The sequence below is a fragment of the Phoenix dactylifera genome, chromosome 1 (assembly GCF_051530095.1).
Source record: "Phoenix dactylifera cultivar Ajwa chromosome 1, Ajwa_hap1_PhDact_Kaust_v1.1, whole genome shotgun sequence".
NCBI classification, from domain to species: Eukaryota; Viridiplantae; Streptophyta; class Magnoliopsida; order Arecales; family Arecaceae; genus Phoenix; species Phoenix dactylifera.
Window position 1 is genome coordinate 11,633,272 of NC_143190.1, and position 25,215 is coordinate 11,658,486.

At 38.1% G+C, this 25,215-nt stretch overlaps 3 protein-coding genes across 14 annotated transcripts; all 3 read right to left on the reverse strand.

Moving 5' to 3' along the window:
• Positions 1-395: 395 nt before the first annotated feature.
• On the reverse strand, positions 396-4,376 carry LOC103717810 (protein NRT1/ PTR FAMILY 2.11-like). 2 transcript variants are annotated; one of them, XM_017845360.4, is made up of 4 exons: positions 4,169-4,376; positions 3,838-4,055; positions 1,742-2,295; positions 396-1,407 (listed from the first exon to the last, which is right to left on the reverse strand). In XM_017845360.4, exons 1-4 carry the CDS (start codon positions 4,269-4,271, stop codon positions 510-512), a joined length of 1,773 nt encoding a protein of 590 aa, XP_017700849.2. In that variant the 5' UTR covers positions 4,272-4,376; the 3' UTR covers positions 396-509. The 2 variants fall into 2 exon arrangements, with proteins under 2 accessions (XP_017700849.2, XP_088577009.1); XM_088720883.1 differs by having other exon boundaries at positions 1,742-2,492; positions 2,669-4,055; positions 4,169-4,291.
• A 2,656-nt stretch (positions 4,377-7,032) lies between these two features.
• Positions 7,033-12,724, reverse strand: LOC103717799 (uncharacterized). 2 transcript variants are annotated; one of them, XM_039134550.2, is made up of 3 exons: positions 12,514-12,671; positions 12,326-12,369; positions 7,033-9,322 (listed from the first exon to the last, which is right to left on the reverse strand). In XM_039134550.2, exon 3 carries the CDS (start codon positions 9,266-9,268, stop codon positions 7,340-7,342), a length of 1,929 nt encoding a protein of 642 aa, XP_038990478.1. In that variant the 5' UTR covers positions 9,269-9,322; positions 12,326-12,369; positions 12,514-12,671; the 3' UTR covers positions 7,033-7,339. The 2 variants fall into 2 exon arrangements, with proteins under 2 accessions (XP_038990478.1, XP_008804540.1); XM_008806318.5 differs by lacking the exon at positions 12,326-12,369 and having other exon boundaries at positions 12,514-12,724.
• Positions 12,725-16,679: 3,955 nt separating this feature from the next.
• Positions 16,680-24,738, reverse strand: LOC103717800 (uncharacterized). Of its 10 annotated transcripts, none has more exons than XM_026808727.3 (7): positions 24,533-24,731; positions 20,360-20,501; positions 19,026-19,173; positions 18,871-18,946; positions 18,638-18,749; positions 18,435-18,526; positions 16,680-16,955 (listed from the first exon to the last, which is right to left on the reverse strand). In XM_026808727.3, exons 1-7 carry the CDS (start codon positions 24,566-24,568, stop codon positions 16,887-16,889), a joined length of 675 nt encoding a protein of 224 aa, XP_026664528.2. In that variant the 5' UTR covers positions 24,569-24,731; the 3' UTR covers positions 16,680-16,886. The 10 variants fall into 10 exon arrangements, with proteins under 10 accessions (XP_026664528.2, XP_008804544.2, XP_088577013.1 ...); XM_008806322.5 differs by having other exon boundaries at positions 18,435-18,532; XM_088720887.1 differs by lacking the exon at positions 16,680-16,955 and adding an exon at positions 17,283-17,315.
• Positions 24,739-25,215: the final 477 nt, after the last annotated feature.

Here is a 25,215-nt window from a genome sequence, read left to right on the forward strand (position 1 = left end):
ATGCATGGCTCTTTCAACCAAACACTTTCCATTCCAAATTTGCGAGAAGAAAAAAAAAATTCGTGGATCTTTTTTTCCTTCCAGCAACCTAAACATTAGGATTGGGGCAGGCATGAGATAGATGGACCAACAGAACTGATTCATGCTAAATTTTCAACCCAATTCTATAAAAATATCCAAATATATTATAAACATAACTTCTATTCCTATAGATGGATGGAAATGTTAAATAGAAAATTGTGAATGGCATGTAGCCATAAGAAGATTGGATGTTGGGATGTGGGTGCAATGGATATCCCTGAATTGCTCGGTGACCTTCAAAACAAATCATATGCAAAAGTGCACGTTGGTTACTTTTCTCGGGAGAAGTAAATTAAATGGAATGAGCAAAAGAATTTGCAAGAAAATATCAACTATTGTATTGCATTTATATATATATTTCCAATATTGTGACAACTAAAATATACCAGACACCAAGGAAAATCTATATCTCATTATGTAGTGCTAGTTTAAACATGAGAATCTCTCGATTTGCTTTTCTCCAAGGCAATCTCAGAACGATCATCTAAACCTTTGTATTTATACCATCTTGCGAAAGCAATAAAAAGCATTAAGTCCAAAACTCCGATTAAAGCGATCAGGAAATAGAAATAGTCCAATCTTCCTTTGTTTAGGTCACCGGCTAGCCAATTCTCTCCCCCATTGTGACCAGTTGTTCGATGAACTATTGTCACCATTAAACCGCTTAAGTAATTAGCACATGCCAGCCCACAGAAAAGTAGACCCCCTGCAATACTTCTCATGTTTTCTGGAAATTGTTTGTAGTAGAACTCAACCTGGCCGATCACATTAAAAGCCTCGGCAAAGCCCAAAATCACGAGCTGAGGTACCAACCAGAAGCTAGAAAATGATGATATCGCACCACCACTCGACGCCGTCCCAAGGGTTGGCCGGTGAATGGCGTAACTCCTCCTTCGCTCTTCGACCAATCCAGAGACAATCATAGCGACTACGGAGAGAACAATTCCAATTCCCATCCTCTGGAGTAACGTCAATCCACCTTCTTTACCAGTAGCTCTTTGAAGCCATGGGGCTAAAATGCGATCATAAATAGGTATCCAAACTGTCAAGGCTAACATGGCGAATACATTGAAAGAAGCAGCTGGTATCTCAAATTTACTCTTTCCAAAGTGTCTATCGGCTTGAAGGGCTTGAAAGACGATGAAAGTTGTTTCTTGGATAGTCGAAACATGGAAGATGATGCCTGTAGCCCATATAGGAATGATTCTTGCAAGACATTTTACCTGCTCAACTTGTTGGAGACTGCATAGTCTCCTTGGATCTGCAGCATGTCCATCTGGTTTGATTTCATCCATAGGAGTCGTGATCGCAGCCTTGTCGAGACACCTGACACCATAAATAGCACAGAACCCAGTTAGGAAACAATGGAATACAGTGAAGTGCAGGACAAATAGGACTAGAGCCGGAAGTGGATTGGGTTGGGTCCATCTCCGGCATGACCTACAGCAGCCCGACTTGACTCCACCATCTTCATGCATGGTGTTTATGAATTGTACTATTTGTATGCCTTGATTGTGTGGACCATACGACATTGTTTGATTTTGTTTTCCAACCGTTATATTTAAATTTAGCACTACTGCTCCTTTCCACTTAATGTGCAAGTGTTTATGTATGTAAAACAGAAGAGGAGAGAGAGAGAGAGGATGTTGACTATAATTACCTGAATTGGTCAGTGTATGGAAGCTTGGTGACAAGAGAACTAAAATGGGGAGGATTGAAGAGAGACGTCTTTGGATCATCAGGCTGCTTCAGCCCTCGTTTTCTAAATGCCACTACCAAGACTTGGGCGATGCTGGTGAAGGGGCTCCCCTCAGGCTTCACTTTCACATAGAGCCTACTCCCAAGGAAGAAGAAAGCGCAGGAGAAGGACATGAGGATGGTGGGAATCGCGAGACCCAGCGCCCAGCTGATGTTGCTTTGGATATAGATGATGAAGGTGGACGAGATCATCATGGCTGTTGTGAAAGTGAAGTAGTACCAATTGAAGAAGCTATTGATACCCCGCCTTCCGGACTCCGTATGGGGGTTGAATTGGTCTGCGCCAAAGGCTAGGTTGCACGGACGAATGCCCCCCGCTCCGATGATCAACAAACCAAAGCTGCAGAAGAGGACCGCAAGCTGCGCTGGCGATGGACCTGCGCATTTTTGGCCTTCGTCGCACTGCGGAGGGTGCAGCTTGGAGATTGCAGCAGTGAGAGTGAGAACGAGCATGCCCTTAAATGAAGGCAACAATAGTTGTCAAGAAAGTGAGAATATTTGCTAATGCAATTTCAAAAAGATTTTTCATAATTTATATCTGCTCTCAAACCCAAGCTTTCAAGCTTGACACCGTTTGTGCATTAATTTTCTCACAGTCCTCCATTGCTTCAGCAGATACAGGAGCACTCTTTTTTAGTGATGCATATTGGTTGCTGCCATGATTTGAATTTTCTATCAAAATCAAAAATATATTTGCTAAATTATATAAATTAAAATTAATTAATTTAAGATCACAACTATTCGTACTAGTTCTCACATACATAAGTTAACATAGAAAAACACTTGTAGATATAGATATTATCGAGGCTTTGTGTTAAATAATTCATACCTTCAAGCAAATTTCTCCGGCAGTCCATACTAATTAATCATCCATCCATTTTTACAGGTTCTTACAGGCAAGTCAGCTTGATATATATTTCACTTTGAGGTTTTTGTCTTCCCCTACATGGATTCATCATCATGCTTCTGCGGAGCAGAGGAGAAAAAAACCTAAAAAAAGTTGGTGATAGTCGGTCCAAGATCTAGAGTTTTGATTGGTTCTACCAATATTTTTGTCAAAATACGGATGGACATCCTTCTTAAGTGAAAATCTTGGACTCGCATATGGGACTCCTCTTAGCCATAAAAAAACTATTGGCTGCAAGTGATGACCACAGCGAAACTTGACACGTTTGTACATCTCGGGATAGGATAGGTAGTATTTGTAGAAGTAGAACACCAGCAAATAGATCAGTAAACTCATACACATATCTGAGTCAAGAGTTCCATCTGTACCAGATACATATAGGAGAGAAAAAAACTTCTCCCATCTTATGGCTATAATATGTAATGGAATCTACATATCAAATATTGTCGAGAATTCTAGAAAACCATACATCACAGAAGGTCAAAAAGCATAAATTGTTATTGACTATGACTCTATGAGAAAAAAATAAAAAAAAAAAAGATGTAGTAAAGAACTACAAATACACTGGAATGAATCGTAGGGATCAAGAAATATCTCCGAAATTCGTTTTATAATAGTAAAGGTTTTAAAGATGCTTCAATGGTCAGCCAGGAAATAGAATTTAAGATGAGACCAAATCTAAAAGCGACACGGCTCAGCAACATCACCAGCATTCAAGCTATGCTTACTCGGAAATTTTACATCAAATTCAACTCGAGCCAATATTTTAAGTGGACTATTCTTTCGGCAATCCATAATCGCACATACTTTTAAGGGCTAGTGACGATCGAAGGCTAATTAGTTTATATTCAGAGCATTAGTATACTAAGCTCAACTTATTTTCTAACGGGGCACCCAACGCATGCAGACAAGAGCCCAACACGTGCTGTGAGCCTCAATAATAGGTATTGTGGTGTGGGTCCAATCCGACTGTGAAAGTTCTGTCTACTCTGTCGACGAACACATGAACACTTATCTTGAAGTAACTAATGAGTGATCAGAACCAGCTGAGGAAGAAAAGAGGCAGTTTCCGAGATGAGAGAAAGAGATACCAATTGGGAAGAGACGGAAGCAAATCCCAAAGTAATGTAGCGGCCCAAATAGGTGTCCGAGAGAAAGGCACCAAGAAGAGGAGTCAAGTTGGTAGTGCCATTGAAAACGTTGAGGAGGGTGGCCGCGGTGACGCTCTTCATGTGGAAGATCGTGGTGAGGTAGACCAACAGGTTCGCCGCCGTGCCGATGGTCCCCAACTTCTCGAATGTCTCATTTCCTGCTCGTATTTACCATCTCATATATATGAATCGATTGATGAAAGAAAGAAACTAAGTAGCTATTGTATGGAAATCAATACTAGATATAGTGTTCATCTATGTCATTTGATACCTATAACATATGGCATGGCTGTCCATCCTCTATACTTGATTTCTGGCTCCGCTGCTGTGCCATTCTCTAGTTTCTCCATTTCCTGGGGCGTCTCTCCGGCCATTGCCGTTGTTTCTGTCCCCAGCTCTCTCCCTATCTATTTCTCTTATTGCTCTAGCTCAATTACTTCCTTTGTAGGAAGAGAGTTGGTGAGGATCTGGTATGACCATCTTCCGATATTTAGCAACGAGCTGGTCGGAGTTGGCGGCCCACACTCACGTCAGGGAGAAAAATCAAATAATTAATAGTCTTGGAGTTGTACGAGACAACTGCTAATGTTTAATTTAAGCTCGTACCATTGCGTGATAGATAATCTTTGTCGCTTTGCTCATCCAGATGCTGCGCAGTGAAAGGAAAAGGCCAAGATTTGTTGGAGCCTTGACATGCAGCTGGACTGGCATGTGACTGCTGCCAATAGCCAGAATTTCTGTTTTCTTTATTTGTGGCAAGGCAGTAACTTGCGTTTCGATTCCTTTTGAAGCTTGCGTACTGATTCTGCCACCTAAAATCAATTTTATTGTATAATCTTATGGTAGTGGATACAAACTTAGTGCAACAAAGAGATCTGCCAGGAATATCTTTCATTGTCATTACATGGTGTTACCATAGCAGTTCAAATTAGATGCATAATCTTCATAAAAAAAAGGTTGCATGTATAATTACGGACATGTAATTTCTTGTCCTAATTGGTTCCCACTTACTTCTTTTTCTTATATTATATATATACATATGCACACATGTATACATACATACATACATACATACATACATACATACATATATATATATATATATATATATATATATAGAGAGAGAGAGAGAGAGAGAGAGAGAGAGATTGATTTGGGGAAGCCTTTGTCTCATCCATAATCCAACAGTATACACTTTCAAGGAACAGTCTATATACTGAAGTCAAATTACGGTATATGTATCTCCATGGACCGCTATTTAGTTCAGTAATCAATTGGCCATCTCACATGACCGGAAGGGATTAGTGAATCAATGATGTTGGTCTGAGAATTCAGTATTTAATGATCAATTTTCTTGTATCGCATGACAATAATTTATGCCTGAAACAGTTGCCTCAAGTATTACTCATTTTCTATTTTACTCGACCACTACAATTCTAGATGAGAAACTTGCTGAGGTGCACTGGCATTGTGGTTTTCATTAGACGTTTATATGGGAATGACAGCAAAAACAGAATAATGAACTAATAAACTTCCAATTATATATTGAGATATCATCAAGTCGCATATGTTGAGATATCATCAAGTCGCATCAAGGCGTTTTGAGGCATAGTGGGATGCACCTGAATATCACCATCCTACGCCTATCAACATCCAGTAGATTAGTTGATCGACTGAAGGCATTCCATAAGATTATCATTTCATACTTGACTTTTATTTCTTCAGTTAAAATGATTCACCGGTTCTTGATGCGAGCACCAGCATTGTAGAGCCAATTAAGTTCCAATGTTCCAATCAATCGTTCGTAAGCACATGCGCAACAGGAAAGATGTTGAAAATTAAGTCATATTGGTTTGGAAAAATGAACAATATATAGTTGATGGGATTGCCCCCATCACCAGTAAATATGATAGGAAAATCCCACTGACCACGAGGGCCGGCGCCGGACTTCTAGCTTGGCAGCACCTGCAACTTGGCTATCGCCATGCCGTATAATTTCCTCCATCCATTAATTCAAGCATAGAATATCTCTGGTTTCATCCCCCACACTTGCGATTTCTCCATGGAAATAAGTGGTGAAGGCGCAGCCGCCTTCTATGTTCAAGCGCTGTCTTTTATTATTGCCACGACAAAACCAAGACAAGACATGATGGATGCCGACATCGCCCGTGATCGGAGAAAAGGACCACGTGCGGGAGACCAAATACCGTCCATTGTCTCTATCGTTGAAGTAGCCTCCATTATTGGAGCTTTTATCTTAATGTAATGTGTCGGGAATCACATTAGATACAAGAAGAAGAGATGTCCTTCTGTTTGTTTGCTTGGGTCCGGAAGAGTAGGAGCTGTATTTCGGTTGGAACTTGCAAACTGGACTGGTTATAATTGATAATACAAACAAAACTGAAGCCCTTTTTTTTTAAGGTTTTCTGGGCCTTCGATAATGAAAAGACGATCAATGATTGAATTAGTTGCAATAAACTTTTGATCTTTGCAATTTCAGAGGTATGAGGTTTGCAGTCCAAAATATATGAAGGCTTGAGAAATTTTTGAGGCCAGCAGTCTCCCCAGTACTTGCCACCTCAGTAGACTGCACAGGATCATTTGCCAGCCACTTGAGTGCTGTGCTATAATTTGACAGTAGATGAACTTCTGAACAGTCAGAACCACCTTCTGCTAAAACTAATCTGGGTTACAGTTGAAATTTATACACATAAACAAGTCGAACTGTTGATCAGGCGAGATTCGGGTGACTTAGAAGCTCTAAACATGATTAGATTGAATTACCCATCATGGCATCAGATTGCGATTGAATCCTCTAGGAAGAGTGGATCATGCTGGCAGTAGCCAAAAGCAAGATCAGTTAAAAAGTCTATGCAGACACATGCTCCATGTAGACACAAAAAAATTGCATACAGAAAAAAATTGCATATGATCTTCACTAGTTACAGTCATGCCTAGTGCTTACGAGCTAGAGGGAGACGAATACCTCAACAACACAACCTGCCGACGAGAATCGATGAAATCTCGGAGCCCTCTCTCGATTGGCACATACAAGATGCACTATTTATTTTACATGCAGTATGCAGAAGACATTGAGACGATCCAAGAGAATAGCAAATCAAATGCACTAATATCTATATGAAGACTCAGCACATATATTCACTAGCAGTTGATGGAATTTGATAAAAAATTAATGCCCTTTATACAGAAAATGGATTGATATACAGAAATGCATCCCATAAACCCTAACTTATCACATTTCATCACCTGCTAGTTATAATAGCAAATATGAAGCTCTTCTACTACAGAAAAGCAGATCGTAGGCAGAGAAGCTCAGATGTATTCCCTATTTCCTACCGCCTTGAGAGGTACAGTCTGTGCTTAGCTGAATTTTTTTGAAGCATCGTTTCCTTTATAAATATCGATTTGCATAGGAAAGATCTCAAACCTTGTCCGCTGAAACTTTCATTTTCTTCAAATTGTACATCAAAGACTGTAAAGCTTCCTGTATCTTTGGGCCATTTGTCTGTCTCACTTCCTGAGATGTCTGGTGCAAGCTCTGGAGACCACGACCCAAGGAGGCGATCATGGGAACTGATGGCGCTGATTCAGCTGCACACACGATCCCGTCTCCATAAGCCAGAAGCCCAGTGCACGCAGCCACGCTACAACCAAAGGTGGCCCATGGTCCAATCCTGAATGGTCGAGCATGTCTCATCCTCATTATCTCATAGAATGACGTCCGCATTGCCAGTAAGCTAGTCCTCTCTGCCGAGGTAATCATACTGTGCATCACTGCACGAATCTTCTCAGCTGATGCTGTAAACTTCATGGTTGATGTCTTCGCTCCAGCACTTGCAACACCAGAAAGTTTTGATGGGCCAAGAAATTTGCTGAGTCCAATAACAGCTTTTCGCTGCAGTTGGACTAAGCCAAATTTAAGGGATGCGGGAATCTTGTATGTAGCAAGCTTAATAAATGCGGATGCAGGAATGGCTTTTGATAGAGAAGATGCACCCAGAATTGCCGTTGCTCCTGCACCAACCGCAATCACAGGCTTATCTGCTAATAGCCACCTCCTTTCCACGTTTTCCATCACAGTTTCCCTGTCAGTATTATGTTTATCTTCATAATGATGTGCGAAAAGCTCATCAGCTAAATCTGCAACCTCTTGAGGCAAGGATGTGTTCCAATGTCTCCTGAGACCAGCCAAGCAACCTGCATTAACTATAGCGACGACAGACCCAAACTTTCTGGCTTGAATCCTGAGAGCTTGTGCCAAAAGTACATGGCATTTCTCCTCAGAAGGGAGCTCGGAGAACTCCAACTTCGTTGAGTTGCCATTTGCTATTTGGTCAATGGGAAACCGTGCAGCACCGTTTAAAGCTATTCTGAGACCCTCAACTGCGATTCTGAAGGCATATATATTGGATATGATTTCAGTATCAACTGGCTCTCCATCATTTACATTAGTAAGCATTTTCTGTGCAGAAAACAGAGCTTTTCCAATAGATGGAAGGTCAATGAATAGGTCACGCAGATCTGCTAGCAAGGGGTAGACAGATTGCGCAAATGGTGGAGCTTGGTAGCTACTTAATGGCTGGCATTCTCCTGTTTCCACATCTGAAACTGAGGTGGACAAAGTTGCTTTTGGAATTAATGAATCAAGAGAGGACGTTAATGACTGAACCATCTCTGACTGAAGAGTGTCCGTGAGACTAAATTTTCTAGAATTTGAGCAGACAGCTGGAGTAACTTTTCCAGGAAGCAAGCTACTCATCTGTAAGTTTAACCCTGAGCTTTGTTTTCCACTTTCCACATTGCCCGGGGGAGTTACAATACCTTTATTTTCATATGGGGACTCAAGTAACAGGAAATGTGAATCACTCTCTTCCGCAGCTCTCTTAGCGGCCAATAAATGACCGTATAATCCAACACCAAAAATCTCTTGTAAGATTTGCAAGCCAGCAAAATTCTCATACTGCTTTCTGTTAATATTTTCTGTTAAACATCCTTTAAGCACTCCAAAAGATGATGTCGGCACATTGTTTAATTGACCACATTTTAAGCACTTCTCCTCGGCCTGGACATCGTCCAATGCTGATGGATCAACCTGAGCTACTACAGCTCTAGGCTGCACTTCTTTAATTAGATACTCTGCATCAAGTGCAGATTGTTCGGACAAGTTATTAGCAGCCAATATATACACCACAGCATCGGATTCAGGTTCTCTAATAGCAAAAACAAACTGTTTTGTCTGCTCCGGGATTGAAAGCTTTCGAACCAATCGAGCTGAAACTTTCAGATCATCAGTCTTAAATATGGAGAATGGCCACAGGTTTTGCAGGTGGAAGAATATTGCAGATGCCATAATTTGAACATCAATAACACAGTCGAAAAACAACTTGCATTTCTGCTCAAAATTCTGCAAAACAAATCCACTAAATCAATATGTAATCTTCGTGCAGTTAACTAAATTTTTATATACTACTAGTAACAGCACTCTTTGTTCAGCATAAGGAGACTGGTTTCTTCACCACATTGTTATTGATTAATATTTATTTTGCTTAGGAATTAAGTGAGCTTCTGCACATGCAAGCAAGGATTCAAGTCCCGGCGGGACGTCCCACGGGACACCGGGATGGGGTACCATCCCATGTCGGGATAGGACCATCCCGGTATCCTCCGGACATCCCAATCGGCATGTCTTGGGACATCCTCTATCCCAAATACAGACTGATTTACTGTATAGGCTTCTAGAAGATTTAATACACAAACAATAAACTTCACTTTTTCCCTCAGATGTATCTATAAATTGTTAGACCAGCCTGGGTAATGCTTAATATAAGATCTAGATTTGCAACCTGTAGGATGTAACTCAGTATATATAGGCAAGAAAATCCTATCAGTTCCTAATCATAACTTATATTCAGATACAGCTGGAGGATGAATAACCATGTCATATATAATTGTTATGTGATAGTATCATGGATCATATTCATGAAAAAAGCATCCAAAAACGAAGAGATACTGTACAAATCTTGTGCTGCTAATTCACATCAGCAATAAATAATAGTAGTTATCGCTATTTGTTACTCATTTCCAAGTTCACAATAGAACAAAGCAACCAAAGATTTTGCTTTGTAAAGCAGCGATGCTGCTGATATCCTTTCATGTTATACAACTCCGCTTCAATAAACCATTTTACTTTGTAGATGTTGTTATCTTTGTTTTGAAGGTTCTTCAATTGTTAACTGCACTTCACTATATTATGTGTACTATGATCATAGTCTGGGTCATGGTTTGTCGTATCGGTTGGTACCAGTGCATATCGAACGTACCACGTATTAGTTTTTACCATACCGGTACTAAATCGGTGCATGGTACAAAAGGCATATCGAGTGTCGGTATGCCAAACCGGCCCTATACCAAACATACTAATATGGTAACAGAATGGTTGTATAGGGTCCAGTATCGATACAAGGTCCAGTACCGAGATAACAAACTTTGGTTTAGATCTAAGACCGTCATATGTTAATCAAACATGATCGGCATAGATGCTTCTAATTTAATTATCTCTAATGAACAAACTAGTAATTGGCATAAACATGATTATACAATTTAAGTGGGTATCTTCTTTTCTTTCTTTCCATTTTCCTTTTCTCTTCAAAGTTTAATTCTTCTATTACCTTTCTTGTCTACTTCTCCTCTTGTCCTTCTTTATCTCTCTTATCTCTTGTCTTAAAAAAAACACCGTCTATCTCCTCTTGTCTCATCTTTCCAGGTTGATATGGACATGAAGGTAGCTGAAGATTCTGCTTAGCATCCCAAGCCACCCCTTTCTTCTCTTTTGTTATGTGTGCACTACTAATGCCTTATTGTGATAGGTCAGGTGATCCTTTATTCTGATAGGATTCTACTACAAGCAAATTGAATAACTCCACGTCTATTAAGCCTACATTTATTAACAAGAGCATAGAATAATCACCAGCAATTTCTTATGGAACATAACCCAAAGTCTTTGTAGAATAATTGGTTTTTAATTAATTATAAACTAGAATCCTAAGGGTGCATATTAAATATAATAGCATAAGGCCACTTAAAACTAACAGATATTTTCAAAAAGCCTGGAAGGGCTTCGGCTTGAAATTCTTGGCTCAAAATTATCATAAGGGTGCATATTAAATATAATAGCAAAAGGCCACTTAAAACCAACAGATATTTTCAAAAAGCCTGGAAGGGCTTCGGCTTGAAATTCTTGGCTCAAAATTATCTTATGCCGAGCGCATGCTAGCATTTTGCTAGCTGAGTAGCCCAACTTGACCAGTCTAATGTAAAAAGGTAACATAATATTATACATAAAGTTATATGAAATAATTCAGTAGTCACAAATAATTGGATGTGCTCCGTTATGGCTTAGCGGTAACCATGGCATTCAAAAGAATAAGTACATTGAGCTTGTGCAACATAAAATTTGTGTATGTAAATCAAAAACCTCCATAGTGGGCCTTGTTTTAAAGGGGAAGGCTTGGATAGTGATGATCTCTCCAATTGGTTCAGTGGTAAGCGATTGCTCTAAAATACATTTACTGGGAAGTTTATATTGTATTAACTGAGTTTATCTACATCCTTTCTCAGAGTACTTCTAATCGGCTGGTAAACAAATCGCATAATGATCATGTGGCAGTTTATAACTTAATCAAAAAGAAATCATTAACCTGATGTTAGCTCATATACCATCTTAGCAACCTTAAACCTTAAAAAATTAATGCAATAATACAGTTAGACCTCTCTAGTCTCCGTCAATCCAATCGAAGTTAGTATTGCTCAAAGGCCAAAAAAGTAAGCTAGTTAATAGACGAGTAAGACTAGTCCCATAAAGGTAATCCCTTTTCCTCTTTTACTTGCTTGGAATCAATAATTTCAGGTAACAAACTCAAAATTGATACTATAACTCATGGAAAAATGATTAAGCCATCCTCTTCTAAAAGTACATCAAGTGATATGTTCTATATTATATTCAGACCAGAGGAGCAATTGAGTTGAATTGCTTGCTAATGTATATAAATTAAATTTCTTATGCATTGCTTCTTCTTTTTTTTCTAGGAAATCGTTATTTCTCTGTGCTGATTAAATATGAAACGATGCGTCCCATGGAGTCTCATAATTTCACTGCACTTGCTTCCTGGTACTCTCGAACACTTGCAAACTTATTCCCATAAAACCTTCACCATAAATTTCGAAGTTTCAAACGAAATTTTTAAAAGCAGATTTGCATTCTTAATGCAATCCCAATTACATCTAACCAGTAGTCATGATTTCCATCATGGTAGTTTTCATTGCAGGATACAAATAAGGAAAAGAGTAATTAAGATATGAAGAAAAATGGCATCTAATTAAACTTAATATCAAGCAAAAAGCATCATACGCAAGCTAAAGGGGAAGACAGATAGAACTTCCACCACAATTGCCCTGATAATCCAAAAAAGTAGAAGAATATATATCATTCAAGCAGCAAAGCAGTCACAGATAAGAAGAGTAAAACTATTGCATTAAAATATCAGAGAAAGAAAAGCAAGGGGATTTCAAATGGTGGGAGATCGAATAAAACCGTACCCGCCGTTGTGTCGGTGGTCGAGAGCAGGGGGAGGAAGACGCTGCGGAGAGGGAATCAATCGGCTACCTCTGTCCGAAGCAATTGAAATCAAAGGAGAAAGACGAAGCGGGTGGAGACGATCGAGGAGGAGAGGCAGAAGAAAGAGACGTCGAAGGACGGAAAAAAAGAAAACCCTCCTGCTGCTTTAATTCTCGACGGCAAGGAAGGGACGCGAAGCCTTCGACCCGGCCCATAACTAAGGCTGGCTTCGGTTCGAGCGGGCACCAGACCGGTCAGTTAGAAATCCGGTTCGGTTTTCCAACGATGCTATCCCGGTGCCTTCTGTCAAGGCACGGTGTCGCATCCCATAGTAAGCGACGCTGGATTATTTTCGTCTATTAATTTATGCGGAATTGATCCTTGACCATTCGATCACGAGATCCCCGCCTTGCATATATTTCATGACGGACGGCTCGTGATGAAGCAGGCCGATGTGCTGCATGGGCCGCTACTCCGTGTACGGTACAATTTAGTCTCTAAATTTAAGAGGACGAATTCAAGAGTTTTTCGTAAGAAAAAGGGATCAATCGAATCTGTGCTCAGAAGGCTTTATCAAATTTTCACCTATAGCCAGATCTTTGCTCAAGAGAGAGGATGGTTGGACGCAGATCTTTTGAAATCCGAAGGCAGAAACTCTACTTGTTATTCCACTACTACTTCAATGTAACTTCTCCCAATTCAGTATTTTCTTTATTCTTTATCAATAAATTAGAGAAAAAAATTCCTTCCTCCAAATACATCAAAAATAAATAAATAAATAAATAATAGTCTGTCATGACAATATGATATTAATTCCTTGTCTCCCCTCTTTTCTCTCTGGACTTTGGGCAAGAAAAAATGTCTTTTTTATTCATCCCTCCTTATGATTGCCTATGATAATCTCTCCGTTATTCCATCAAATACGGTTGCCAAGAGCAAGGAACTATGAAGAGTACAATTGCTATCGAAATAAGAAATGTATTTTGGTTTAAATATTTTATTAGATTTTTTCTATCTCTTTTAGGTGATACAGATCTTTGCTTATGGATATTTAATAAATGATTGAGATCGCAAATATTGAATACCTCCAAGACATACAGATGATTAGCTCGACAAAAAATTGATGCGTAATTGTAACGCCAAATACTTTGCACAGGCACATACACATTGGTACACAACCAATTCAAAACATTTTTGAAGGCTGGGATTGCAAGTGCTTGACACAATTCTATATATTATGCTGTGACCGAGAGCTTTCAGAAATGATACCTTGTTAGCGATTAGTTTAGATATTTCCACATTTTTCAAGAAGTGAATTGAGACCTAGATAATCTTACCAACCACACGTACAGCAAGGAGCCTTGCACGCAAGTCTAGGCATGGACTCTCTTGATTAATGAACTTGTCAACCTCCGCTACAAGCTGTTTTTTTTTTTGGGTGCGTTTCTATCGTTGAGTGTACTGTTTTGGCCTCTTCCCTCTCTGGAAGCTGGTCTCTTTGGTACTCATTTAGACAGCAGCTACTCCATCCCTCCCTTCTTTTCTTTTTTTTTTTTTTTCCTTTTTTTTTCCTTTCCTATTTTTTTTTAGGGGGTGAGGGGGACATCTTACCCGCATAGCAATTTTCACTAAGCTCCTTTTTCACTGAAAAATGTTCGATACGAGCAGATAAATTTTATTCATATTCTCTCCATCTATAGAGAAGCTTCACCAATATGGTAGCCCCTTCCACGTGTGAGTATATCACATCAGCACCACTTAAATACCGGCAGACTAGATAGCGACTCTATCGGACAAACCAGGTGGAGGGTATTCGATCTCCGCATTTAATCGATGCCCGCGAATTTTGAATCTGGGCCACTCTGATAGAATTTTAACCCCGTTCTAACTGTGCTACCATCTCGATGGTTGCAGCTACTCCTCTTTAAACAGCCATTTTTGCTCCAGTTTCTTTGTTGGACTACAGTATCCTGTCTATTGCAACTTACCATCTCAAACATCGGGTTGGTCTCTTCTTTGTCATCAGAAGGTGCTTGCAGGATTTACAGAACTCTGAAACAATATGAGGAATTTTTGAAGTTGTCTGAGTCCTCTTATTAATTTGAAGTTCACTTTTTTAGCTCCCAAGGAATGGTGATGTTGTTTCTTCGCTTACCTGTTCCCTGCTTCCAGGCAGTTCCAGACTCTTCTTCCCGTGGCCAGCACAACCTGGAGACTCAAAGGAATGGCGTTATGGGCCCCGCAGCTCTGTTCTGTTGCTCAACCATATTATCTGGAAGGGGTTGGCTTTTTAAGACTGTTCATGTGTGTTTTGCTCTGTTACACATCTGTTCTGTTGTTTTGGGGTAAAATTGTAGTCTTCAGGGCTGGCTCTTTTTTTTTTCTCTGTCACTATAGGACTGTTTTTCTTTTCTGTACACTGTACATTCTTTTCTTTTCTTTCCCTTGTAAATTTTCTTTCATTCTGAAATAAAATTCAGGTAGCTAAGGGATGATTCCTAAGTATCATTTTCATCAGGAAAAAAAAAAGAGAGAGAGAAAGAATTGTCTGTAATTTCCAAACTGATGACCTCATAAATGATTCAATAATAACGTTCTTTTTTAGTGTTATGAGGAAGAAATAACATTCTTTATCTTGGGAAGTTCAACAATAATTTTTTCCCTGCAAATATAATTTAATTGCAATGGAATTGGAAATCAAGCATCTCGCTCCTCATATCTCCATCACTCTCCACACTTTTATAGCTCCTTCGATCTTTAGTAAGCACATCGTTTAAGGTAAGTTGTGCTCAAGGAGGTTATCCCTAGCCATGTTAGATGATGGGATGGTTATCCAGACGAAGCATGTATCTAGAAAGGTGAATGGGGCTGCGGACTGGGTGGCTTCCTTTGTCGCCAACCATTCAGAAGACCACCTATGGATGGGAGAGGCGGAGGTGCCTACTGCTCTTCGTGATGTACTGTTTTTTGACTTTTTTGGCTGTATTCGTACACGTTATGTATGATACTTTCGTTCCATCAAAAAAAAAAATTGTGCTAAAAAAATAAAAAATAGAAAAGCCATTCCATCAAAAATTAGGAAATATTTTTTGAATTACATAAATAATAGATATTTTTAATCAGATAGGAATAATAGTTATTCTAATCGAACATCCTTTCTCATTTATTACATTTGTCAAACATTACCATATTATGACATGGTAACACTCCTGTGCCTCTAGTCATCAAAGATGCCAAATTAGCCCAATCTAAAATTAATTGGTGCCATTTTCGTGTGCAGCATTTGGAAACTATTATCATGAAATTATCATCTTTTATGACTGCTGGGGACGCATCCATTATGCCTTAAACATATGTATTTGTCCATTAAAATAAATGACAAACATGAATTCTGACCATCGTAACGGCTTATTGATAGGCTTTTGCTCAGGTCTATGATATTTTTGACTTCAGACAACTGAAAACGGGAGTCTGAAGTATGTAAGCTATTGTGCATGTAAAATTTAGGAATTGAGGCATCCATATAGTCTTTCCATGGAATAAGCTTCGAATAATATGTGAATATGTGATTTGTCATCTAATTAAGCATTCCAATTCAGCTGTTCTTTCAGATATATTTTTGTTTATTTAACTTTGTTAGATCTAATTTTATTTTTCATTTTTTTGCAGATAGTATTTCAGCCGGGGGAATTTCTTGTCGGGATATCAGGCTATTCCGGTCCACTTGGAGACTTAGTTGTCGTAAAGTCACTCACTTTTTACATCAATCTCCAACAAGGGAAGGAACTCCTTTCTATGTTCCTGTGCTGAATGGTAAGATTGTCGGCTACTTTGGACGCTCAGGAGCGTATCTTGATGCAATTGGAGCTGACATAGTGCCTACTTGCTGCTGTGGGGCGATTTGTGGGCCGAAAAATAAGAAATAACCCCTCCGATTTGTGTACTTTAGTAAATAAGGATACAAACAACTTGTGTCTCAGTGCTGTTGTGGTTGTCTGATAAAACAGTTGAATTGGATGGGTCTTAGGAGGGGCTTACTGGCATCTGTGTACTCTAAATACAAATATTATGAACTTGTATGTTGTTATTCCTGTAAACTTTGTTTGATCTGTGCACTATAAGTTAATAAAGATATCATGAACTTGTATGCTGTTATCCCTGCGAACTTTGTTTACTAAAGATGAATAAAATGTTGACAAAATGAAAAGAAAAGAGTGGTGGTGGCTGTTGCAACTCCAAGCATCCTCATGTGCTATGGAGATTAGTTTCTTGGAGTTAATTGCTTATAAATTAATGTTCAAGCCAAGTATCTGCAATTATGACATATATAGGTGATTGAAGCAATCCCAAACTATCACAATCTGACCTTATTTTTCCAGCCATGTATAACCAGCTGCTGGGAACCAGGATAGACCATGGTCGCCTAATAAGAATAGACAAAACATTTAGTAACCGTGGTGAGAGCATGAAAAATAAGCATATAATTAATTTTTTTCTCGAAGAAACATCTCAAAGACAGTTAGTAAACAGAGGTTATATCTGCATTTGAAGTCCAAAATCTTTGTTACCATTTCGGGGCAATCTTGATCCTCTCGGCCATGTTGCTGGGAAATCAAGGCGAGATGTGTCAAGGTATCTGGAGCAGAAATAAGATTCTTGTAACCATACATCTCTTTGATGGATGGCTGCAAATAAGCCGGCCTGGAGGCAAGATTTTTTACTGTTCAGGCTGAGCTCATTGAAATTGCGGATGGGCCCAGCCCATTTACATTCCGACTCTAATCTGCTGAAGTTGGTGTTAAAGTGGGGAATTTCTGAAGCTGGAACTAATCACAGTTTGCTCAAACTCAGGCAACCCTTAACTAGTCCGCTGACATGTTGCAGCAGAATTCAGAGCATTTCAGTAAGAGCTTTGCAAGAGTCCAGATTTATTAAGAAAAATCAACTCATCATTGATCACGGGAGGCTTTTTATTGATGCCATCTCAAAGCCATTAAGACACCCCTGATACTCTGAATTAACAAATCAAAAATTGCAGAGGCCAAACAATTGTGGAGCAAGATAGAATGGCTTCTGTTTGCTTCTCTTCATATGCCAGTTTGAGTTACATTTAGAATAAATAGAAGAAAAGACCCTGATATCCCATCTTCTCCCAGCATGCACTCGACAAGCAACAGCCACTTCTCTCAGATCAGAAACCACTTGGCTTTTAACCAATGATTTTGTTTATTAAAAAAAAAAACATAAGCAGACACCAGAAAAAGAGATGCATATGATTGTTTCCCAATATTTAACATTTACATTGGCCAAGTTATTGCAACTACCTTCTGCATGACTGGACCTTGTACAAAAATCACGGGCAGCAAACAGTAATCCGAAGGAGAATGAAACAAGCCATGCTCATGGTAAGCAAGTCCGAGCATGCCATCTCTGCCTAATTTTTCAGAAAGGCTTTCAGAGAAAAAGTTGGAGGACCATCCTGCTCGCCCACAAGTTCCAAAAGTAAGGAGACATCCTAGACCCTAGTACCTCAGAAGACCCTCTGTGTGTTTTGTGTGTTTTAAGTTTCCATTTTAGCCACCTTATACTACAAATTTAGATGAATGATTCAGAAGGACCCAATATAATTTGTTATGTCAGCTTACAAAATTGTAGAATAGTTCAAACAAGACAGAAGTAACCTCTTGCACTGACTCCAAATAGTTTGAGCAAGGCCTACGGTTATACTCAAGCTAGTTTTAATCACATGTTTTAAGTCAGAAATTGCAGGTGTCTGACAGACATAGTCAAAATTTGGCATAAGCTTATAAATGATTTCATTATGTAAAAGAACTACTTTAGAGGGAAAAAGGTTAGATGAGGCATATCTGTAAATAACAAAGAAAAGTAAGTAATTATGTACCTTGCTGAGCTCCTGATGTAGGAACTGTCTAACCACAGTTGCTTGCCGTATCAGCCTTTCCATTGAAGAATAGCTAGGCAGATTAGGATATGCTGAAACTAACCGTCAGATCAAATATTATAAAATAGTCACTTTCATATCAAGAAAAGGGGAGAGTAAATTAGTTGAGATGCAAACAAAGAGTTGCTATACAGTTAACATACCCAAGATAGCTCTATTCAAACAGTCTGCAATATTCTGTCGGTAGTCGGAGCTCAGTAAATGGAACATAGGTGACTTTTCAGGCTCCTCATAAGCTAACAGAGCCATAAGGTCCTGGTGTACACCAAAAAGTATTGTTTTTATAAGAACTTGATGGCCGTGATAAACAGTGAATCATGAAAGATATGATATTTTAGGGTAGTTCGGCAAAAGTATATTAGTTTTAGAGACATACTTCCAATTTCTCAACATACTTATGCAACTTTCCTAATGGTGTCAACTCGGTTTGAGCAAACTCCAAAGCTTCTGTGCTGTCATTTACAGATGAATCATAATTAGGTCAGAAGTCTTGCATGTCATTTTCCGAATGATAATTTATGGATCCCTTACCATTTCCTTGAACAGACAAGATCGATAAAGTGAAGGCTTAATAGATCAAAATGCAGATCCTTGTCATCTTCCAGTAAGTTCGGTGCTAGTTGTTCTGTCAGTTCTATGGCCTTGAGAGCATTTCCGTCCAACACAAAATGGAATATTGCTAGGGATAACCAAAAAAAATATGGTTACCACGTTAAGTCAATATATACTATATTTTTACTCATCTCAAATATTTAAGGATGAAATAGCAAAAGGTAAATTCTTCCATTTTACCTTTACGAAATTGATTCACTTTATGATTTGAGAACAAATTATTTCAGATAAAAAAGGGGTCAATTTAAATTTTTTGAAGGACAATAATTTAGTAGCACATTGGCTCATTCTACACGCTTCACTGTTTCTAAGAATATATCAGAACATAATTGTTTGTTATGACACTTGTTGCATATGAGATATTCAGATAAACAGCAAGCTAATTAAGAACCATTTTTATGGATATGATTTTTCCAAATGTATGAAGATAACATGGCAAAAGGTAAATTCTTTCATTTTATTTATATGAAAATGATTCACTTTATGATGTGAGACTTCAAATTATACTCAGAAAGAGGGTGTCTTTGCGACTTTTTGCAGGAGAATGATTTATTAACACATTGGCTCATTCTACATATTTTACCATTTCAAAGAATATATTAGTACATACCTGTCGGTCATGACATTTATTGTATGTATAGTCAGATATACAGAAAGTTAATTGGACATTACAATCTACCAGGTTTGTTATTTTTATACATCTAATTTAATCAACAGCATCAATAAAAGATAGATCAATCACTTTATCATGACAATGACTTGACTCGACTACATCTCAAGCTGCCACATCCCTTCAAAGAATTGGGCAGCCTTTGAATTTCCAAGGTCCAAGTTTTATAAAGAAGTGAAAACAAGAGTCAACCTAAAGGGCTTCCTTGGAAAAAAATTCTGCTCCTGGAGCAAGTGTTTTTGTTATTAGTTTAAAACATGTTAAGGTACAATCTAAACTATGCGCGGTGTTACATTATACAAGTATGAATCCCATCTTTATTGACAAGGTCTTATCATCTAGGCTAGCTTACTGTATGAATTCTTTTAGACCATCCAAAAGAATTACATGTCCCATCTAACAGCAACCAAACAGTTCAACAGTCTAAATAGATGAATATGCACATTTCACTGCATGAAGATTAGGCAATGGGTATAAATTGATCTCCGATAATAATTATATATTGAATTTAAATTTGCTATATCCCAGAGGGAAAAAAGAAATCTAAGATTAGCATGCGCTGAACAAACTGCGAGTCACTTACATTTCCTTTTGTCCATGTCCACAAGGTAATCAACAGGCTGCTTCATTCCAGTACAAGCAAGAAAGGTCTCTGCCGTCTCATTGAAACAGTTATGCACAAGATATGATAGGACAATGTTGCGAACATCACTGTCATTGACTATCTATAAACAACGAAAAGGGAAAAAATCAATACCCAGAGTTTCAACATAAAAGGAAATAGTTCAGGAATCATTTGATGATGCTAGGGAAGCAGGTCAATAACGAGTGCAAGAAAAATGAAAAATGTGGGAAATATGACATACAATTCTTATTGAGGATACAAAAATAAAGAAACTGCCATACCACCTAGTCTCAAAATCTTCCCAACCTTTTGCTCAAAAAAACTATTCTTAGGATATCTGTCTACCAATTATTTCTGATTTAAGTTTGTAGAAGGAAAACAAGAAAACTTGCAAAACTAAAAAAATCCAAAATCTAGTGTGCGAGACTATGATAAGATTTAGCTTGTGAATCTTGCAGAGATTTATGAAGAGGCACCTTTAAGATAGCACAAACTCTGTTAAGAGAGATTTCAAGTCAAAAGAATGAGAATGTAGCACTAAGAAGGTAAATAGTCACAATCAAGGTATGCCGTCTCGGTTGAAAGGAATGAATTAAGATTAAGACGGATGGTTCAATTAGCAAGCATGGGAAGCCTTGTGGAGGTTTAGCAAGGGACGACAAAGAGGATGTATACGCTCTCTCAGGCAATTAAGAACAAGACCATACTCGAAGTCGAGCTCTTTTGCATCTTCCAAGGTATAAGGAAAAGGGAAGAGTGGCCGATCTGATGGCTGAGAAAAGATCTGATGGTGCGGAGCTATCTCATCGCTCACTTTTTCGGAGGGTGGGGAGAGAGAAATGTAAGAAAAATGACCAACTTGACCCTTAGCCCAAACGTTCTATTTTTATATTTTCATTTCGGGTCCCATACCGTTTCCACTCTGTTACTGTGTCGGTATGACTGGTAAAGAGGCTAGTTCGGCGTATCAAGTATTGGCAAGCCCCCCATAACGTACACCGATTCAGTACTGGTACAGTATGGTACACCCCGTACCGTCCAGTTCGGTACAGTATGATGTATCTTAATCACAGTTTTATTTTACCCCACTAAGTCTTACCTAGCACATACTAATGAGGGACTTACTTATCATAATTAATTCTATTAAATTTCCCTCACACGAAATCATGAAAAATTTTAAATTATTATCATCATGTATTAACATGATGGTATATGCACAAAGAAAGAAGAAAATACAATATCTTAAAGGAAATTTTGGTAGGGAGAAACATTTGAACATGAACTCAACATTTTCACTTTTCCCTAATATTCCTGCCTGGGTTTGTTTGCTGGTAGGAGCATTTAACCTCCAACAATCAACTCGTATTATTTCATGCCATGACTGCTGATTGCAAGGTTTAACATTTTGTGTATTAAGCCAGTCCCAATCAAGCCCCAACACAATATTATACCATACCTTGCCAATACTTGGCATGCCCCAGTACATAATAAATATTAGAGAGAAAGAGGAAGAGTAGAAAGAGGCTAGAGAGATGCAGCTTCACAAATATGATCAAGTATTGGCCCTCTGAACCCTCAAAAAGGATTTCTCCCTTAGTTTTTTCCAGTAGGATTTCTTCTTTCTTACTATAGTCACAATTCCTCAACAACAACAACAACAATAATAACAATAATAATTATAATTATAATTATAATAATAATAATCAATTCCTTCTAAAATGCCTAATTCTCATATGCCTTTTAGGATTTGCTATACAGTGTTGTATGTTGATTACTGGACAGTGCTTGATGTAGAAAAACCTTTTCTCCTAACTTGAAACAATAAAAATCTTGCATGTATTAAGTATATAACATACAGACCAAATGCTACCGGCCATGTGAAAGATCATTTTGGTCAAATTATCATATATTGGTACCCTCATCCAGTTGTGAAATAAAAAATACACGGCTATAATAAGGATCACTAATCTGGTAAAGGGATCCTTAGACCAGACAGTGCTACTAGCTCTAAAAACCTTTCCTTCCTAGGTTCAGCAGCAGGACCTAGGTCTATAAAACTGAAAGTGGTATTTTACCAATGAAACGATGAAGTTGAAGTTGCCATTTTGTAGCTAAGCCTGGTAACACCCCAAGTCCAATACATGGATATCATTCTTTCTTCCAAAGGACTTGTTAAGAATACCATTACTCAAGTCTCAAGAAACTTTATGTTTCTTCAATCCTGACAAGGTGCTTGGCATAATCAAATTGCTGCAATCCCTAAATTCAACATAGCTATCTCTTCCTCTATCTCCTTAAGAACTTCATTTATATAGCCAATTTCAAGGCCACTGTGCTACATCTAAAATCTATCTTCAACCGTTCATCAATCTGAATCAACACAACTTTCATCGATGGAACAGAAAAGGATGACATTTTCCTTACAAAGTCATGCAGGGCTTTTGGATGACCAAATAGATTTCTAAACTCTGTGAAAATTGATTTCATCAAAGCACTCCAAAGGTACAAGTTTCTCGGCCCTTGCAAACTGTAACAATAAAACTTCCATCAGGTCACTTCCATTCTTAGAGATAGATTTTTTTTGTTTCTATAGACCAACTACTGACTTATATTCAGATGCAAAAAGGAAAGAAAAAAATACAAAAGAAACAAGCTGGCGCTGATGATCAAACTAAAAATAAAAGATACTGAAGAAGGCTATATGATAATTAAATCAATAGAAATGTCACAAAACATCAGCCAACTGCAGAAATTGCACCAAATTTAGCAAAGGGGAATTGCAAAAAGAAGATAAAATCTAGGACAAGCCTCTTCTCTGTGCATCCATAGAAAGTAGTGAAAGAAATGCACTAAATTATCAATTAGGTGGATGACCAGTACACAACAGCAGCACCAAAATGCTGTTCCATAAGAGTTCCATACAGAAGTTTAGCACCATTGAATTTACTAGAACATGAAAAAACAAGAGGAAGAAGAAGTGTGACATTTCATTCTGGGAACATGAACCTCATCCAGCTTTGTTGAATTTACTAGAACGTGACTATGGAGATATCAGATCCATATTTTATAAATTAAAACCCTCAATTAATATATCTGCTAATCATAGCACTAAACTCATTCGACAAAGCAAATACATATGCAATTGTCCTTGATAATGCTGTATCCCAGATGGATGCAGGGGCTACAAATGTGATAGGTTAATAGATTTTATTGTTAACCTCTTAAGTTGTTCTATTTCCTTAGCCCTCCAGTCCCAGCAGAATGTTATCTAGTTTCTTCTCGTAACTAATCAATCTTTGCCTTCCACTGTTTCATTCCATAATAGATATGTACTACGGAAGCTCTATAGAAGTGAAGAAGCTAAGAGCAATGTGTCCCTTATTTTATCTACTAAATTCAGGTGACCTCAAATAGTCATTTTAATCAGATGCCCAGATGAGAACAATCGGATGAACAAATTGCAGCACGGCTTATTCTAAATCTTAAAAAGTTTTTGAGAAACTGGAAAACCTGTGCGAGACCAATACATCAACAAATAACAATGCTAACGTTAACGCTCTCACTTAAGGCATTCAGTGTGATCTAATATTGAAAAGCTCCACCAAGTTAGATGTTTGGAACTGCCATTTCCCCATTCAACTATACGTTCCATCAATACTTCCATAATTTCGCAGCCAAATTCGAAATTCACAAAATCACGCTCCACCAACGCCATTTCAAGCTACTAAACTTATCTCTCTCTCTCTCTCTCTCTCTCTCTCTCTCTCTCTCTCTCTCTCTCTCTCTTGACTTAAAGATCATTTTCAATACCAAATTAAGCCCCATAAAACCCTTCCCTCTGATAACAACTTATAATCCATCGTCCTTTTAAATCGCAACGCCTACCCAAATCCGATTAGATGAAAGCTAGAGGGAAAAAAAAGAAATAAAACAAAATAAGATAAGAACTATGAAGACGTACGATTTCGCAGAGATCGTCGAGTGTTGTAATACAACAATGCATCAAAAACTACAGAGAAACCTAGCCGACCAATTCGAGACTCAAAAAAAAAATTAAAAAAAAACTGTAACCAAGAGAATAAGAAGGAAAAGAAAGGGGTAAGAGAGAAAAAGAGAGAAGAAAAAACTTACGACGTGCTCGTATTGCCTGGGATCCAAGTCCATCATCGCCACCACTGCGAAGAAGAACTCGAGGAGGCCAGGCCTCGGCTTGGCCGGTCTCCGAATCGCTCCGCAGGCGCGTGCGGGCGAGGCAGAACAACCGGCGACGAGCGAAGGGCGTACGGGCTCTCTCGGCTCGCCCGGCTTCAGGTTGGGTGCTCCATATGGTAGGGTTTTTTTTTTTTTTGGGAACCTTCTAAATATTAAAATTTATGTAAACACTCTTTTCGAATTAATATATATATATATATATATATCTCAATATTATTTCTTCATTTTGCGCCTATCCATGCCGTGTTCAGAACCTAGCTGTTTAAAATTAAAAGGGCAAAAATACTCTTCACGGATAAATATATACATATAATTTTATATATTTAAATTTTTATATAAATACTAATTTTATATACATAAATATTATTTATATATATATATACACACACATGCAAATCATAATTTTAAAAAATATTCATATAATTTTATATATTTAAATTTTTATATAAATATTTTTTAAAATACTAGAATTTACATGAATGTCCTTTAAATTCATATTTACATGTATATCTTTACAAAATACTATTCTTATATGAATACCTTTGATATAGCTACACAGATTAGCTAAATTATATTTATTTAAAATAAAAATTAATTAAAAT